Raw genomic sequence first — 17,317 nt, 5'->3', positions numbered from 1 at the left:
GAGCGGCTTGATTTGAGCCGATTCCTCTCTTTAATGGTTACAAGCTACAATAAAATTCATGTACCGAAAATTACAATGTCATTTATATGACACGGAGACGGCCCCCATCCTCTCGTCTCGCTGTCCATGTGGCTCTCTTTCTCCTCTCTAATCAAGTTTCATGCCAGTGCTTTAACTGTGCAGTAATCCAACGCAGCCTCAGACATTAGATGGGAAGCTCTCCAAGCATCTGGCTCAAGTGTTTCATGGGCTACAATTAGGACTCCAAGGGTAGATTTAGGTCAAACATCTCAACCTCTTCAGGCGAGGATTGTTTAGAAGATAGAGATCAGTCGACCAGATCGAAACATTCTGATCTCGTTTAACCTTTGTACAGCATTTTAAGGGCTGTAATGGTATTATTTGATATTGCATGTTTGCTTTATATGTAGCAACCTGATTAACTTGAAAACTTGTTGTATTTTATTATTTAGCATTTAGACATATTATACTGATCACGCTTTTGAATATATACACTAGCATTCAAATGTCAAAATACAGCAAAAAGAGTAATATTGTTATGATTTAATTTAATATATATATGTGACTCTGGACCACAAAACCAGTCATAAGGGTCAATTTTTTTAATTGAAAGCTATACTGCAAATAAGCTTTCCATTGATGTATGGTTTGTTAGGATAGGCCAATATTTGTCCAAGATACAGCTATTTAGAAAATCGCCTTTAAAGTTGTCCAAATGAAGTCCTTAGCAATGCATATTACAAATCAAAAATGAAGTTTTGATATATTTACGGTAAGAAATGTACTAAATGTCTTCAAGGAACATGATCTTTACTTAATATCCTAATGATTTTTGGCATAAAAGCAAAATCTATAATTTTGACCCATACAGTGGATTTTTGGCTATTGCTACAAATATACCCGTGTTACATATGACTGGTTTTGTGCTCCAGGGTCACACACACACACACACACACACATACATATGTATGTATATATAAACGTAAACCTTATATATATATATATATATATAATAAGGGTTACGTTTCCAAAGTAAAAGTCCATCACATTATGCTGGATTGTTTCCAAGCAAACATGTGTACTTCATTTGTTTGCTGAGGATCATTTTGGCTTACTATCCCAAATAATTCTGAAATATTTTAACTTTCAATATTGATATCAGAGAATTGGTGTATATTTTCCACACAGAATTCATTAATCTGTTTGGTGCTTGATACTATTTTTTTGACAAGTCAGGGTCACTTTATATCAGATATCATGTCACTTTTAGCATCTGATCAGGTTTTTAATGAATTTAAATGTGTTTAAAGAGAGTGAAACATGTCTCTTTCAGAGGGTATGTTTGCTGTTGCACATGTGTTTTGGGCCAAAATTTACAGCCTTCTTTAGAAAAACTGAAACACTCTCTTTTCCTAATCAGAAACACATGTATTTTCTGTAATAGAAATCCCATAAAGTCTTTGTACTGCCCCATTAAAAGCAAATTATTTTCAAATACTGTTATTACTTCTTTTTCCCACCGTAACATAGAATTAGATCATAATTCATTGTACAAGATAGAACAGGTCCGAGTTGAGCAAGCTCTCAATGATGTGTTAAAGGTGTGAAACTTTATAAGTTATGAAACATTCCTTCGCCTTTTCGCCGGCCTGGTTTGGCCTAATTCAGAAAGCGACCTCATGTTTGTCAGTCGAGTCACTGCCGTCCCACAGCACCCTTCCTGTATGTTTTCCTCACATTTCTTACATTGGTAATTTCAGGAGCTGCCCCAACTCCTCAGCAGAGACTCGTTTACATTATTGATGCCCTCTACTCGACAAACAGAGGGAGAAAGAAAGGAGGAAAGAGAGAGAGGAAGTGAGGGAGTGATTGAGTGATCACGCCATCTCTCCATTTATTGGCTGACGCTGCGCGTCACCCAGAGGAACGATTGGGAAACCCAATTACTTCCCCCCACTCCAGCCACTTCTGCCTCTAGCCTGTTGTTATTTTTTTATTACTAGCATGCTTTATTCATCTTCGTTTGACACTTCCATCCCTCCGCAAGACTCCTAATGCCTCCCGCTCTCCCCCGGCCGTCGGAACAATAGCGCACCGTCAGCGAGAAGTTCCGGCGATGAGAACGCTCTGTAATAGGCCGACTGCAGAGAGTATCATAAACGTCAGCCACCATATGACAAATCTGCCTGTGCATAGCTACAGTACTCATCCTCTTGTTTTTGTTTTTCTTAAAGGAACAGTGCACCCAAAAATGAATATGTTGAAAACACTCACTTTCATGTTGTTCCAAACCTGTGTGACAGTCTTCATTTTGTCACACAATTATTTTTTAATCATTATACTGGTTTTCCCTTTCTGGTTGCTCTCTGTGTACTGTACGATGAATGTAAACTGAGTTTTCAAGCAAAGGACAAAAAAGCATCATAAAGTGGTCCGTATGACTTGCCTATATTTCATGTTTTCTGAAGCCATATGATAGCTTTTGCGGAACACATTTATTCAACAAACAATGTCTTGTTTTAGTATTATTTATATAATATTAGTTTTGTTCTTTTTGTAATTTTTTTGTTTTTTTTGTTTTTATATTTATTTTTTCTATTCAGATTATTTTTTTCATCTAATACTTATATTTTATTCATATCAGCTTTAATTAATAAAATCAATTATAATATTTTTTTATTTTAGTTAACAGTAACAACAATGACTGAACTCAAAAGCCAAATCAGTTCATTTTGTGAGCAATTTAGTTAGGAATGGTTTTATGAAGTGGAGCAATTATTAATCATTTGGTCGAACCAGTTCACAAATGTTGGTCTGAACTGGGTTCTGTGAACTTAAAACACCAGTTGTTTGAAAAGATTTAAAATAATGCATCTCATAAACTTTCTACATGCACCAAGAAGAACTAGTTATTTATTATCACTTAATTATTATAAAATCATAAAGTACTAATCATAGGGACCACTTTTACATTGCATTTGCATCTTTTTTAAAGCGTGACAGCCTCAGTCTTTAATTCAACTCACTGAACAGCACAATTCTTCAAATTTCTTTATTTGGTTTTCACAGAAGAAAGTCATATGGTTTTGGAACATTTTTGGGTGGAATATTCCTATATGATCCACTGAAAATAGTCTATTCATAGCCCTTGAATGTGATTCAACATGGCTCTTATAAAGAGTTTTTTGGACTTAATGTATAGCCCTGTCAAAGTCCTGGCATCATATTAAATAACATGATGTTTGAAGCCACAGGGTTGCCTGAATCGGAACATTTTGAGGCGGCAGGGACGATTAGAGGCCATTGGCAGACAGAGGCAGATGATGACAGATAGGATCCCATACAGCACAAGTGCTGCCAGTGAAGGTTTCCTCCCCCCCATTTGCATTTGGCCGTGTGTCTGACTCCATCAGCCTCAGCTATTTTATGCCTGGCTTGAAATGCTGGAGGACCTGGCAACATGCGGCAACGCACTGGTAATGTCGAGTTTGCCAGCGGTGGCATTAATAATTTACAGTAATGAATCCTGCCGCCTCTGCATGTCTTGTGGAGGACACGCATATACATCACTTCCTCGTCCCAAATGTCTTCATCTGGCATTGATGGCCGTTACATTTAGATGGTTTTGTTAATTAGATTGTGACAGAAGGGTGATTAATTACTATCCTTCGTACTAGTTCTTGGGCAAGTGTGTGATTTGCCAAATCTTTTGTCCAGGGAGCTTGTGGATGCAACATTTTCTTTCCCTCTTTGACACGTTCTGTTTCTTTCCCAAAACTTTTTCTTAGAGTAAAGAAAAGTGCACATTCATAGAGTAGAACCAGAGTTGTAAGCAAAGTTATTCCAGCAAGTTGCATAAATAGCAATCATAGTTAAAAGGAGGTCAAAGGTTTTTGTTTCAGTATTTTTTTTTTAGTCTTCAGTCTTTGAGTCATTGACATGGTGCAAAATGTTTCTTTCACCACGCAGCCTTGAGATTGCTTTTATGGCTGTGTTGGCTTAGGAAAATTTTGAAAGCAGTTGGAGTTGTACATTCTAACATTCAAGCAATTGCGTTTGACAGTGGCATTGCAATTGCCTTCACTTAGCATAGAGAATTTCAAGCACATGTCATGTGGGGAATAAATCGATTTTCTTTTTAAGGTGAAAACATGGAAATTGGCTAATCGCATATTATCGATCAGCATTCAGGCTTTAACAGATTTACTTTTGCAATTGTAGGTGGGAAAGGCGGAAAGAAAAAGAAGACCAAAGCAAACGCCAAGCCCACCAAGATGAATGGCTCCAACTGGGCTAATGTTCCACTCCCTCCCCCTCCTGTCCACCCTCTTCCAGGCACAGAGATGGACCACTATGCCTCAGAGCACCATGACGGAGGAGGGTAGGGTTCAGAGTCACTCATTCAGCTCTACTTAGTACAAGTAATAGAGACACTCTATACTGCAAATTCAATGGTCACATCTAAAATATCTAGAGATTATGATCCACGCAATTAAGCATTGGATTTTTCCCATCAAGTGATAAAAATGGTGGTTTAAATTAATAACGGCCAAGATGTTTGTAAGAAATTACTCAAAGTCTTGTTCTTGCTAGCTAATATATATCAATAAATCTGCTAATGGTATCTATTTATTCCTTAGAGAGTTAATCAAGCCACTAGCACTAAATGATTTATTTGTTGTCCGTTATAAATAAATGAGATGTAATATTAAAACCCTGTTTAACAAACTGTTCATGCTCAGCAACTTTTAATATACTTTCACCTACAACGGCACTCCACTCTTGTCTGACATCAGCGTCGCCCCATCTGTACAGTTAAAAGAAAACATGAAGGTGATGATACAAATTAAATACCCTGCCGGAGAGGTGTGCTTGCCTTTCAACCCTGTTAATTTCCATCTCGGAGAGTCATCGGGCTTAATAGGCTCTCTGGCAAATAAGTAGTCTTCTATGCAGTAAATCTCACCACTGTCTTTAATGGCTTCAGATTAAAACTGTTATGTCCTACAGGATGTGCACTGACAAATTCCTCTAATGAACGTTGGCTTTATGACATGTATTATTTCAGCATGTATAAGCACAGTTCTGGGAAATAAGAAAAAGCAGCCACTCTGCCAGATCAGCGTGTATTAAAGAACAAGTAAAGCTGAGAAAATCACTCTTGATTTAACCCAAGATTTACATCATACCACTATGTTGCTAAACCTGAGTCTCAGTATATCCATAACTGTTGGCTAGGCTAACATTTCTAAAAAAAAAAATAGATTCCTTTTTCTCTTGCCTAACGCAACTGTTCATGGGGTGCCACAGGGACCTGTCTGTGGTCTATTTTCATTTTATTTCTATGCTCTGAACTGTTTCAGATATGATAGTGATGGTTGGGGCCCACCCTTGCCCGTGCAGACATACCTCCATCAGGGTTTAGAGGATGAGCTGGAGGAAGAGGAAGAACGGGTGCCCACTCCTCCCATAAGAGGTGTGGCCTCCTCCCCTGCAGCAGTTTCCTTTGGCAAGCAGTCCACAGCCACACTGAGCCCATCCCCACATGAAGAAATACAGCCCATGCTCCAAGCCCACCTAGATGAACTAACCCGTGCTTACCAGTTGGACATGGCTAAACAGACTTGGTAAGATCTTGATACACTGGATAATTTGAGGGAATTTTTTTTTATTTTTTTTAAATGGACAGTTTATACTTGGGTATAATGCAACACTTACATTCTAAGTTTGCTTTTTGCCCCATTGTAGTAAAAAGTTTGAGCACCTCTTCACTAGAGGCAATAAATGCAATTGTAAAATATAAAAATGACTATTTAACACTGAAGATTCAAAGAGCTGTTTTTTGTTGTTGTTTTTTTACTTAACTGGCTTCCTTTTTACCCACACAAACTAAATTAAACTGAATAAAAAGGTGTTTTTTTGCCCAACATTTGTTAGTCATTTTCAACAAAAGCATGATTTAAATGAAAAAGGTCGATATAGCTGAATTAAATATGAAAAAACTGATAGTCGTTCCACCCAGACTGCATAACGCATTCTTATAAAGCCCCCATGCTAAAGCCATGCTTCAACCTGTCTTTCCAAGAGAAACCAACTTCTGCTTATTACAGTCAGCACTGTGAGGAAACGGCCTCTACTTGTCAGGAGGAAGATGTCATGTTACCACCATAATGAGTATGTTGCTCATAGAACATTTGTGACGACTGGGAAGAGCCCATAATTATATCCAAATCCTAGCACAGACCGCATCAAAGCAGCAGCAGCACTGCACAAACACACACCGATACACACATATATATATATATATATATATAGACACACAGTAGGGCTGTCATCAAACCTAGCTGTCTAGTGGGTGACAGCCGCAGCAAAGACATGCCTGTGGTGGTTGCCATTGTATCCTCTTCAAGCTGCAATTAGTAGGTCATTGTGTTAGCATGCAAACCATGGCGCTACTGAATTAGCCGAATTGTCCCAATTCATCGGAGAGATGACAATGAATGTTCTAGGAATACCACATTTCGCCTGACAGACAGCACACCCCACGCATTTCTCTTTTGTTTAGGCTTGTTGCTCATTGACACCCTTTGTCTCCTTCTGACAAACCTTGAAGCTCTTGTTTGGTTATGCAAAAAAGCGTGGTATATTCATGTTTGACTTCTTGAATTCTCCGTAGGCACATGCAAAGTGGGCCATACCCGCCCCAGGCCCCAGCACCGCCCGTGGGTTATATCTCCAGCACCCTAGTGTCTGATATTGAGACAGACCTTCCTGACGAAGATGACGATGAGGAGGAGGACGAGGGATATGAGATGTCACCGCCAATTAGGGGCATGGAACACACGCCAGGCTCCAGCATGGACAACTTGGACAGCTCTGTTACGGGTAAGCGTAAATTTTTGTGATTAATTTCTCATTTATATGAACTTCTACTTTGAAGGAACATTCTAAAGTTCTTCAAAAAGAGCATAAAGCCCTTATCTAAACCTTTGAACTATTCAGTTGGGTGCACAGTTAGATGTCCGGTCCAGATTGTTCTTTCAGTGCAGGGGTGGTCATTTCATTTGCTCATTATCTCATCCGACATCCTCGTTATCAAGGATTTCTATCTCTGTGAAATCATTTCAGGACTCAGTTTGAACCCAGCATGGACGGTAGAGACAAAATTCAATATATTTTTTTTATTTGAAAAGTTAATTAAAATGCAGTCCATTTGGTCAGAGACACCAAACGATATGATCTACTCGCATATCAAATTACAATTCAACAGCATGTGTGGCGTAAAGATAAGACAATAAAACATAGGTACTGATCTCTAATCTAAAAGCAGCATATTTCAGTCCAGCGGGCACTTTGAGATTGTACTGTTGATGTTTATATGGGAACCGGTCATGGTTTATTCACATGTGTACCGCATGGTAAATGAGCATTGTTCAGTAAAACTGGACTAAACCTAAAAAAATAGTAATAATAATTCACAATATTACTTCTTTTACTGTATTATTGATCAATTAAAGCCTTGGTGAGCATATGAGACTACTTTCTAAAACATTAACAAATCTTACCAGACCAAAACCATTGCATGGTAGTGTGTAATATATTCACGTATATGTGTAGTATTATTATTAGAACGAAATACTCAAGCACATTGCCTTCATTTTCCAATGAAGATTTTGAAAAAATCTCACGTTCATGGCTCCATTTCCCCATTGAAGACAGGAGGCACCATTTCCATTTTACAACTTATTGAAAGGATTTTATGGGCCGTCTGTCATAGGGGACACGTGAAGGGTATGACATTGTGGGGTTAGAATCTAAAAGTCCTCTGTTCTCCAATTTACCACAGGACTGAGGCAAAATGGGCCAGTGGTGTTCCTCTAATCAGGCAGAGATGTATTCATTATCATTGCACTTGTATGCATTATCATGGGTGCATAGACAGACAGACAGACAGACAGACAGACAGACAGACAGACAGACAGACAGACAGACAGACAGACAGACAGACAGACAGACAGACAGACAGACAGATAGATAGATAGATAGATAGATAGATAGATAGATAGATAGATAGATAGATAGATAGATAGATAGATAGAAAGATAGAAACATTGAGTTTTTTTTTACTGGACTGGACCTCTGAGGTGCATTTTCCCCTGAACGCTGTAGCATTGGTCGTCTCTGACATCTCTCTGGACTGAAATATCTGGAGAAACACAAAGCAAGTGCTGTTCAGTGGTGGCTGTGTCCTCCTGTAAGACTCTCGACGGCTTCCTTTCACTGCTTTCTTCCACCAGTGTCCTTTGTTTTTGCCCACAGTAGCACCAAACTGACACTACACTAGTGCTGGGTTACTGCCAGACCCAGAGGCAGAGATTTGTCCTTTCTGAAGAGAATAAAACAGTTTTAACAACCGTTTCTTTTGGGCAGCTTAGTTAAGGTGAAATAAAGATCGCTGGAACATTTTTCTTTATCGTGTTTCATTATTTATCGCATATACTATCCATGAGTTTGTGAAACAGTGAGGGTGTTTTATGGGAGTTGTAATGTGAGCAGTGAGCTCACTGTCCTGCTCCACTTTGCTCCCATAAACCCTTGCACCGACTGAGGTCACGTGTCCTGAGGCGGGTGTCTCCGCCTACTCGTCAAGGGGAATGATTACGGCACTTAATGATATGCAGATGAGGGTTCAGGGCAGTGTAAATCAGCTTTAGTGGCAGCAAGGTGTTGGATGAGTTTTACAGTCCTGCATAGCTCTATTTAGTCGAGCCGTGAATATTAGTGGATTATCGGAATGGAAAGATGCTTCAATGGTGTCAAAAATAGCCGTTATTGAATCCATAAAATGTCCGATTTTTGTATCAGCCTTATATTTATAGCAGCTACAGTATTCTAGCTTCAAACATTGCCGTTCGTGACTGCCAACTCCAAATTAGCAACAATTTGTGGGAAGTTCAGTTCATGGTAAGCCACGCTGTATAAAAACATTTGGGTTTGCGAACGTGATCCAAAAGTTATGTTGGCCGGAGAATTGTTATTGTTTTGCAGCTGCCAGCATTATTATATGGTGAAGAGTGAAAGCGTGGTATTTTCGGGGATCTGTTTTAGGTGGCTGGTTGTTAGAGAGGATGTCGTCTCTGGAGGAGGCACGAGGCAGGAGGCACTGAGGCGTAGTGCAGGTATTCTGCAGGAGCTGTCCTCTCTGATGTGGAGCTCTGTACCCGCCTCTGTCTCTGCCAGCACATCCAATTCATTATATGCAGTCTTGCTTTGCTGAGAGACAGTCTCGAGGGACTTAACTTTTTTTTAGCGAAACAAAGCCATATGCAGTTTCTGAGGAAATTAAAAGGAAAAGACTGCTAGGAAGGTGGGTTTTATTTATTTTTTTATTTTTTTGGTGTGCATCCTATTCTTCTTTTCTCTTGTAGACAAGAGAAACAAACTAAATTTATGTTGGCGGTTTGAAATTTTTTGTTATGTTTGCAGGTATTATAATATGATGTGTTTTTGTTTTTTTTGGGGGGGGGGTTATATGCTAGCACGTTACACTATGTATACAGCGTTACAGATTTTCCATAATAATAATGAAAATAATAATAATTCATTATGTATTAATTAACTATATTTTATTAGAGGTAATGAATAATTTTTTAAAGCTGCATATTTAAGGTGTAAGGATTACTTTACTGCAGTGCTTATTCTTTTGGGTGATTTTACTTTTTTCTGCATATTAAGCTGGGATAAAAAGTATTTTATCATTGACACTATAACAATACATGTAATAAATCTGTCACCAAAACTTAATTAGCTCAATGTTAGATCTTGAAACCAGATATATTACCCAGGCTACAGTAACCACTGTAACCCTCTTAACTTTCTTCTTGGATCATTAAACAATAGTCGTGCCATCTCACATCGGCTTCCCTGAGGATGTTTGTACCGGGTTGCCATCAATCAAAAAAATACATGCCATAAATCTGACAAGTGCCAAAGAAGAAGAACAGCACGTAGCCGTGTGGTTGCTTTGATCATGCTGCGTGTTTCCGTGTGCGATATCAGCTGCTATACCTCAGGCCATGCGCAGGTGCGTGCGTTCCTTCCTATCAGAGCAATCAAAAGGAAGTGAGGTTGTGATGTGTAGTCAGGTGGCGGGTGTAATATTATATGGAGGATGGAAGTAGGATACATTACTGAAGGGGAAAAAAAACCTAACAGCTTGGATTAGTGAAACAAAAATTATTAACATTAATGTTTTAGTTAATAAATTATGCATGTATTGTAACAGTTATTCATTGACTCAAGCCTTTGTGTATTTTTGTTGTTGTTGTTTGCTTCTTTTTTTCATTTTGTCTCATGTTTTTGTTGTCTTTAATTTAGTTTTTAGTCTTTTGTTTGTTTGTTTGTTTGCTTGCTTGTTTTTCTGTACTTTTGTGTGCCTGGGTGTTTTGCTTTTTTGTTTTGAATTTTTTGTTTGATGTGATTTTGTTGTTGTTTGTTGGTTTTCTTTTTTGTGTGTGCCTTTGGTGTTTTGCTTCTTTGTTTTGTCTTGGATTTTAATGTTTTTCAAACAGTCATTTTGTTTTGGTTATTAGTTTACCTAATTACCTAATATTATGATGGTGGCTGACTCATCTCTTATCAAACATAGCTCACCTGCGCTATAGAACACATCTTTTTTCAGATAAGAGAATTATCATTTCCAGCACACACCAAAGCCCCATTATAATATTCTGATAAATTTAGCTTGCCTTTTGCCTTTATAAAGGCATCAATAATTTATTAGCATTTAAATATTAATAAAGTAAAACCAGAGTACGTCCTGTTTTTCTGGACTATAAAACTAGCAAACCTGGTCAATCTAACACCGTTACGGACGCTCCCCTCCAGGCTCCATGGTGAACGGTTGGGGCTCGGCTTCAGAAGATGATGACAGAAACTTCTCCAGCAGAAGGTCTAGTGCCGGCAGCTCCTCTGACGGCTCACTCTTCACCCATTGCAGCTTTGCACGAGCACTGGTGGCGGCCGCAGACAAGGCTGGTTACCGTCTGGACGGCACTAGCCTGAGCAAGAGAGGTCGGTTTAGAGGAAACAGGAATTCGAGTCTGGAAGTCTGGTGTTTGCTGACTACAATATGGCTCACTCTTAACAGAATGATGCTTCTTTTCTGCTTTCTGATTTTATGCTGGTGAACTCCTGGTGAAGCAGCATGGTGCAAATACTAACATCTTTATGGATTTTGCTTTGTGGATTTTGGCGACGACTGTTGTCACTTAGCAGGGTTTTGGTCTTGAGCTTTCAGTGAAGTGATTCAGTTTATACTGTAAGCGAATGAATTAACTGGAAACAGATAAGACACTGCTGTCTTAAGATTCTTTTATTATACACTTCAGGTTTGACTTCATGCCTCTTTCTGACTCTGATGATGATCTTAATGATCTTCATAAAACCATTTCCACAATCTTAACCTTTTCTCGAACACGCTTTGCAATAGAAATGAAATGTATTGATTGATTCTGAATCAAACTAACAAGCTATCCGCCCTCCACCTGAGCATCCTGTCATGCTTTCCTTTTAAGATTCGTTTATCACCTCTGCAAGTAGTGTTTCGGTAGCATTATGGGCTAAACAAGATTCTCTCTTTGCTCCCTGCAGATAAAGGTCTACATCATAGACCTCGTCCTGCTAGCCCATTCTCCACAGATGGAAGCACGGTGGGCACACATAGTCTGGGTCACCAGCGGGCAGCAAGGCCCACCCGCAAACACAAAGGCACTGGCACTGCCCCGCACCGCCGCGATGCTAGCGCTGATGGTAAGGTTTAGTCCAGTTTTTACTGAAAAGATAATTCCAAAGCCTGGTTCAGTTTAGATCAATTTAATCCATGAAGACAAAACCAAAAACAATACCTATATTTTAATTACGTATGCAATGGTTTAGACCACATTTGATGGCCAAAACCCGGTTTACAGCAGATGGCAGATCTCTCTTGTATGTTTTATTGAATTAATGTGGAAGTCAGCACTGGTTAAAGGAGACAGATGGGGTCATAAGCAAATGCATGTAGCAATAGCTAATATCCAAGCCATTATAATCATTTATCAAACAGAATCAAATCAATATTACCCTTTTGAGGGCATTTATGTAGATACAAAAGACACCTATTGTCAAATGATGATAAATGCTCAATGTACATAAATGCAAATGCTGTACCTATTGTTTGAATTCAAGTGGCCCTTCCTGCTTCTTTCCCAGATCTGCCTCCACCACCAGAGCCTCCACCCTGCCAGACAGCTCGTGTCCAGGGGGCAAGGAACATGCCCAACCCCTCTGACCGCAAGGCTTCCTCCTTGGAGAGGCAACCCATGATGGGCCTGGAGGAGATGAAGAGTTCCTTGGACCGGCAGGCCCGAACCTCACTGGAGCGCCACCAACAAGCCCAGGACAGACTGGGATCCATAGAGAGAGGAGAGGAGAGCAGAAGAGGACAGAAAAATGGCCCTGTTTCAGGTAGGACGATTGATGGCTTACCTTGAGTTCTGATGATATGTTGATATTTTAAATTGACTCATAAAGGAGAAACTACATTAGAAGCAGTGTTTTGAATACTGGTTCCAAGCAAATGATACTAGTTAGTTAGTAACTTGTCCAGCAAGGGATTCTTGGTTAGCCAGTCTCTCAAAGAACAGGAATGGACACCACTGAACTCCATGGTTAACCAGCTTCCAGAATTTGAATGGTTTACCAACTAGTCCAGCTCCAAACCAGCTCTAACCAGTCTGGTCTTTAGCAGGTTAATGGACATCAGAAATGCATTTTTTTGGTGTTTTAACTTGATGGTGAAATATGTTTTCATGAAAGACCTGAACCTGATCTTATATGTCCACATGAGTTATTCAGCCTGGCACAGTAAACATGCTCTTAATTCAGCAGAGCAGGTCTGTAAAATATTATCTTGCTATCGTGGTCATCAGAGGCAGATGTTTGACAGCGCCAGCTGTGGACCCTTGCATTCATTTACGGTCCTTGCTGTAAGGAGGCCAAGCTGGAGCAAACAGATTGCCTTGTCTCCCCCTCTTAGTGAGCTCTTCCATGGCCAACACCGGCCTTCTCCAGGAACCAGCAGACAGGAGGCACACTTAGTTGCACAGATGTACCCTAATCGTTCCAGCCCTCATTTTTCACTGTATACACACACGCTGCAATGAAGCCGAGCTCCATCTGTGCCTGTCTGATCATTAGGATCCACCATTCTGGGTTTCCATCCCAAATGAAGCATAAAGAACCAGGCCTGGATCTGGCGCGACACAGACGGAGATGTGGGTTGGGCAAGCCGTATGGTTTGGTCTCGTATGTCTTAATTTTCATCTTAAACTTCGGTGTGGAGATTCGTTTAGCCATTGGAGCATATTGCTAATGAGTAGGGTTTGGTCAAAGCTGGCACGAGTTGGTCACCTAAGTGTTAGTCAGAAAGAAACCAATCATGGACATGTTCCAGACTGGAATACCTAAAAAAGATTTATTTGCCACTAAATGTATGGATTTGGATATTTGTATGTTTTCAGAAGAGGCCATATTGCCATACAACAAACCGTCATTCCCATCTCCCGGGGGCCACAGCTCTTCTGGAACAGCCTCCTCTAAAGGGTCAACGGGTCCTCGTAAAGGTGAAGGGACAAGGGGACAGCACCAGCGCTCCACCGCGGAGCAGGGCGAAAGCAGCTACATGGGGACCAACGCGCAGTACTCTGGAGAGTTATGTAAGTCTGAGCAGGTTATTCTGGTGCAACTTTACTAAGTTTGGAACCTTGATGGTTTAAAAGTTCCCTGGTCAAGTGTTGATGGTTTACCTTTTCTTGAGCTGTATAAAGAACTGACTGACTGGCATGTTCTCTTTGTATTGTTTTCAGAGTGAGCCTTTTTGATGGAAACTGAAGAATGCCTTTATCTGTTCTGGAAATGCCTCACCTGCTTGGTGCAATGGACTCGTGAAGCGTCAGAAGAAAAAAAAAAAAGAAGAAAAAATATGAAAAGGACAAACTGTAAATGTGATGTAAAGATGGACATGCAACCCACAAGATTCGCAACATCCCTCACCTTCCTCCTTAAACTATTCATTCACAGAAAAAAGAAAAATGTTGAGGACAAAAAAAAAAAAAAATGATGGAAGGCCTGAGACCTGAGTCGCCCAGCTTTGGTGAACTTGCGAAAAGGAAATCGAGGTTTCCTGTAAATATATTCTTGACATGGGAGATTGAAAATGACATTATTGTTATTGCATTGCTATGCAAGCCGAGTTCTGTTTCTGCGCTCTCCTCCCTCTTACGCTGTTGGTCGTTTGTACGATATGTGAATTGATGGGCTGTGGTGCCATAGAAATTATGTTGTCATCCATCATTTGTTAATACTTCTCATGAATTAATTGTTGTCATTATAATAATTATTATAATTAATTATTTTCTTTTGCACTGCAATTTTGGTGATAAGCACAAAACCATAGCTCCTGCTGACATGAAGAATTGGAGGAAAGGAAATGTGAAGGGGAGTTTCTGTACTGTAACTAGAGATAAGAAAATATATAACCGTGTACAGAGATATATTAAGATATGCCTGCATCTATGCTGGTGGAAAGACTTACAATTCTGACGAAATGAGTTACGAACTTTCGGCAGTGGGGTTCCTGAGAGAGGAACCGGACCCTCTCCGTGCTGGAAATAGTCACAGTTGGGTTGGGGAACTGTTTGCAGGGAAATTTATCCGAGGTGGTTCTATTTTCAACACGTCCAGCTGCCCCTACTAATTAATTATTACACAATCTAGTCCACTTGGTCCAATTGGAACATATTTAGGCCAGATCTTTGAACTACACTGGACTACAGGTACCAACTTTGCCTCTTCCCCTGCTCACTTTTTTGCCGCTTGCTTTTGTTTTGCGTTTAGTCTTTAATTTGGTACATCTGAGCATAGCAAAATGAATCGACACCAACTTTTGGGCATAGAGTTCAATTGGACTTTTTAATTTTTTGATCTCCACTTAAAATTTGATGACAAGCACTTGAAAAGTGAGTAATTTAAAAGCCATATGAACAAGACTACAATACCCCTGCCTTCCCGTAAGGCTTCTGCCTTACTCTAGAGGTCTTGTAGACGTCAATTCCCATGCTTGTCTTGAGATTCTGCATACGTCTCAAATTACAAGTGGAGAATCAATTCAGGTAACTTAATTTACCATTTTTGTTGAGCACTTAATGTATCTTATTTTTTTTTGTATTTCTGACAATGTCCCAAAGCCTTGTTTCCAAGTTCTACTTTACCTATGCAGGGCACTGAATCACTAATATCCATAAATAAATCCACATTCATTGGTATCTTGATTCAGACAGTCGTCCTGTAATCACGTTGACGTCTCAAAATGACTATCGAGCTAAAGCCAATAACATTATGCATTTGACTTTGCAAAAATACGGCAATATCTCTCACACGATCGGTAAGGCATAGTGGTCATATGATTTTTTCATGTCCTTGGTGTGTGCTGTACAACGCCAGTCAGACCTCCAGAAAACGTTTCCACTGTCTTTGGCCCATACATACAGTACGTTTACCGAACAGTCCAGTTGGTTCTTTTTGCTTGATGAAATATATAAATATATTATAAAAACAAAATGTACAAAAGGCTGCTCAAAGGATATTTTTTACTGTGTAATCTTCAGGAGTAACTGGTGAAATGACTGTTTTCTTTCGTTATTTCCTTCTTCGGTTTTGTACAACGTTATTGAGAAGAGCTCTCCCAAACCGGGCTGACGTGCCGTCCCATGTCTTTCTCTCAAAATTCACATAATTTCAACGCTAGTGTCCAGCTGTTTGGAATAATGAGGTGCGAACGAGTATCTCAGGTGATTTTACATCTATATCGGTGGTGTTGATGTGGGTGTATATAAATGTATATATTCATATGCATCCTCACGTAAGAGAGTTCATTCCATGTTCGCTATTGAAACGTTTCTCCACCCCTTGTACCTGATGGATTGCTATGCTCTCTCTTCCTTTTTTGGCCCTGTCAACAGTGGATTTCCATTCCTTTCTCTTCCATCTGAAAACGTGCCGGTACACTAAATGTCCATAAGACAAAGATGTCACTTACAGAACATACCAAAATTAATATTGATATTTCTAATGTCTAATGCATTTTAGTGTCTTTTTTAATACTTGTTTCTTTAAACATCACAGTGTTGTTGTTTTTTTGTATTTATTAAGATAATAAAGGTATATTGTGAAAAATGCATCAAGGTCTATGGCGTCCTTCTCCTCGATTTCCTGCACACTTGCTTACCGCGTTTCACACCGAGGCTTTGTTTTCACGGGCTGAATCGGCTGAATTTGAGACGCTCAGATATTTTTTTATAATTTGTATGCGCAACCTCCTGCTGCTCTCTCAACAGAAAGGCTACAAAAGGATGATAAATACAGAAACGACGACAAAAGTCATCAACCCACTCCAGAGATGGGACACATACTGTTTTTTTTTAATGGCACATGCTCTTATTCTGCTCCCCTTTCCATCTGTACTATACATGTTTTTACAGAAATGTTGATTATGTACAATGAAAACTGAGTTTTTGAATGAAATAGCTAGAATTTTCTTCTATATGTGCATGGGGAAAAAAAAACTTTCAAGGATTTCATAATTATTCATAATTCTCTTTTTGGCACATTCAGAGTACTTACCTAGAGATGTTCAGACAGATAAATGTGTCTTTGAAGCAGTTCAGAATGAGATGAATGAGATTACAAATGACCAATCCATCCTGCCAAATCCACTAAATTCTTAATGCAACTCATCCAAACCTGACATTCAGCTGACTAGACTTCATTTTTGGGGTACAAGAACGTGCTGTTTCCTGTATGGTAAAGATGTAAGACAGATGTCAAATGTCATATCAGTACAGGAAGTTGTTAAAAACAGATTACATTTAGCCTAAAGTAAATCTAAAAGTACCTTATCAAAGATCTAAAACTGAGTCATTTACTCAGTTTACTCGGGGCCTGAAGAACAATTTAATAGTTCCATATGTATCCATAAGGTTCCACTGATGATAAAGGTTCTTAATGGAACCATTGATGTCAGTAAAGAACCTTTATTTTCCAGAGTGTAGTTTATATTCTTTCATGGGTACTGCTTGGATTCAGACCATAAAGGAAAAATGGACTGAACCGAGAGAAAAAGAGACAGACTTGTGTAGTACAGAGCTGTTGTGTTCACTGAAAAATTACTGTTTGTGTTTATCCCATAACCCGGCTT

The 17,317-nt window shown here is 39.4% G+C and overlaps 1 protein-coding gene across 5 annotated transcripts in view; it reads left to right on the top strand.

The window, feature by feature from the left end:
* Nucleotides 1-16,298, top strand: part of LOC306851583 (roundabout homolog 2-like) — a 194,717-nt gene extending 178,419 nt beyond the window's left edge. For all 5 annotated transcript variants that reach the window (XM_079387938.1, XM_079387936.1, XM_079387937.1 and 2 more), the window contains 8 exons: nucleotides 4,243-4,402; nucleotides 5,385-5,648; nucleotides 6,698-6,906; nucleotides 10,909-11,094; nucleotides 11,674-11,832; nucleotides 12,274-12,528; nucleotides 13,584-13,778; nucleotides 13,929-16,298. In XM_079387938.1, the coding sequence (XP_079244064.1) occupies nucleotides 4,243-4,402; nucleotides 5,385-5,648; nucleotides 6,698-6,906; nucleotides 10,909-11,094; nucleotides 11,674-11,832; nucleotides 12,274-12,528; nucleotides 13,584-13,778; nucleotides 13,929-13,930 (1,430 nt within the window). In that variant the 3' untranslated portion in view covers nucleotides 13,931-16,298. The remainder of the gene's footprint in view (nucleotides 1-4,242; nucleotides 4,403-5,384; nucleotides 5,649-6,697; nucleotides 6,907-10,908; nucleotides 11,095-11,673; nucleotides 11,833-12,273; nucleotides 12,529-13,583; nucleotides 13,779-13,928) is intronic.
* The last annotated feature ends 1,019 nt before the right edge of the window (nucleotides 16,299-17,317 follow it).

Source organism: Barbus barbus (assembly GCF_936440315.1).
Source record: "Barbus barbus genome assembly, chromosome: 31".
Classification (NCBI taxonomy): domain Eukaryota; kingdom Metazoa; phylum Chordata; class Actinopteri; order Cypriniformes; family Cyprinidae; genus Barbus; species Barbus barbus.
This window is presented reverse-complemented; position numbering and strand designations above follow the sequence as displayed.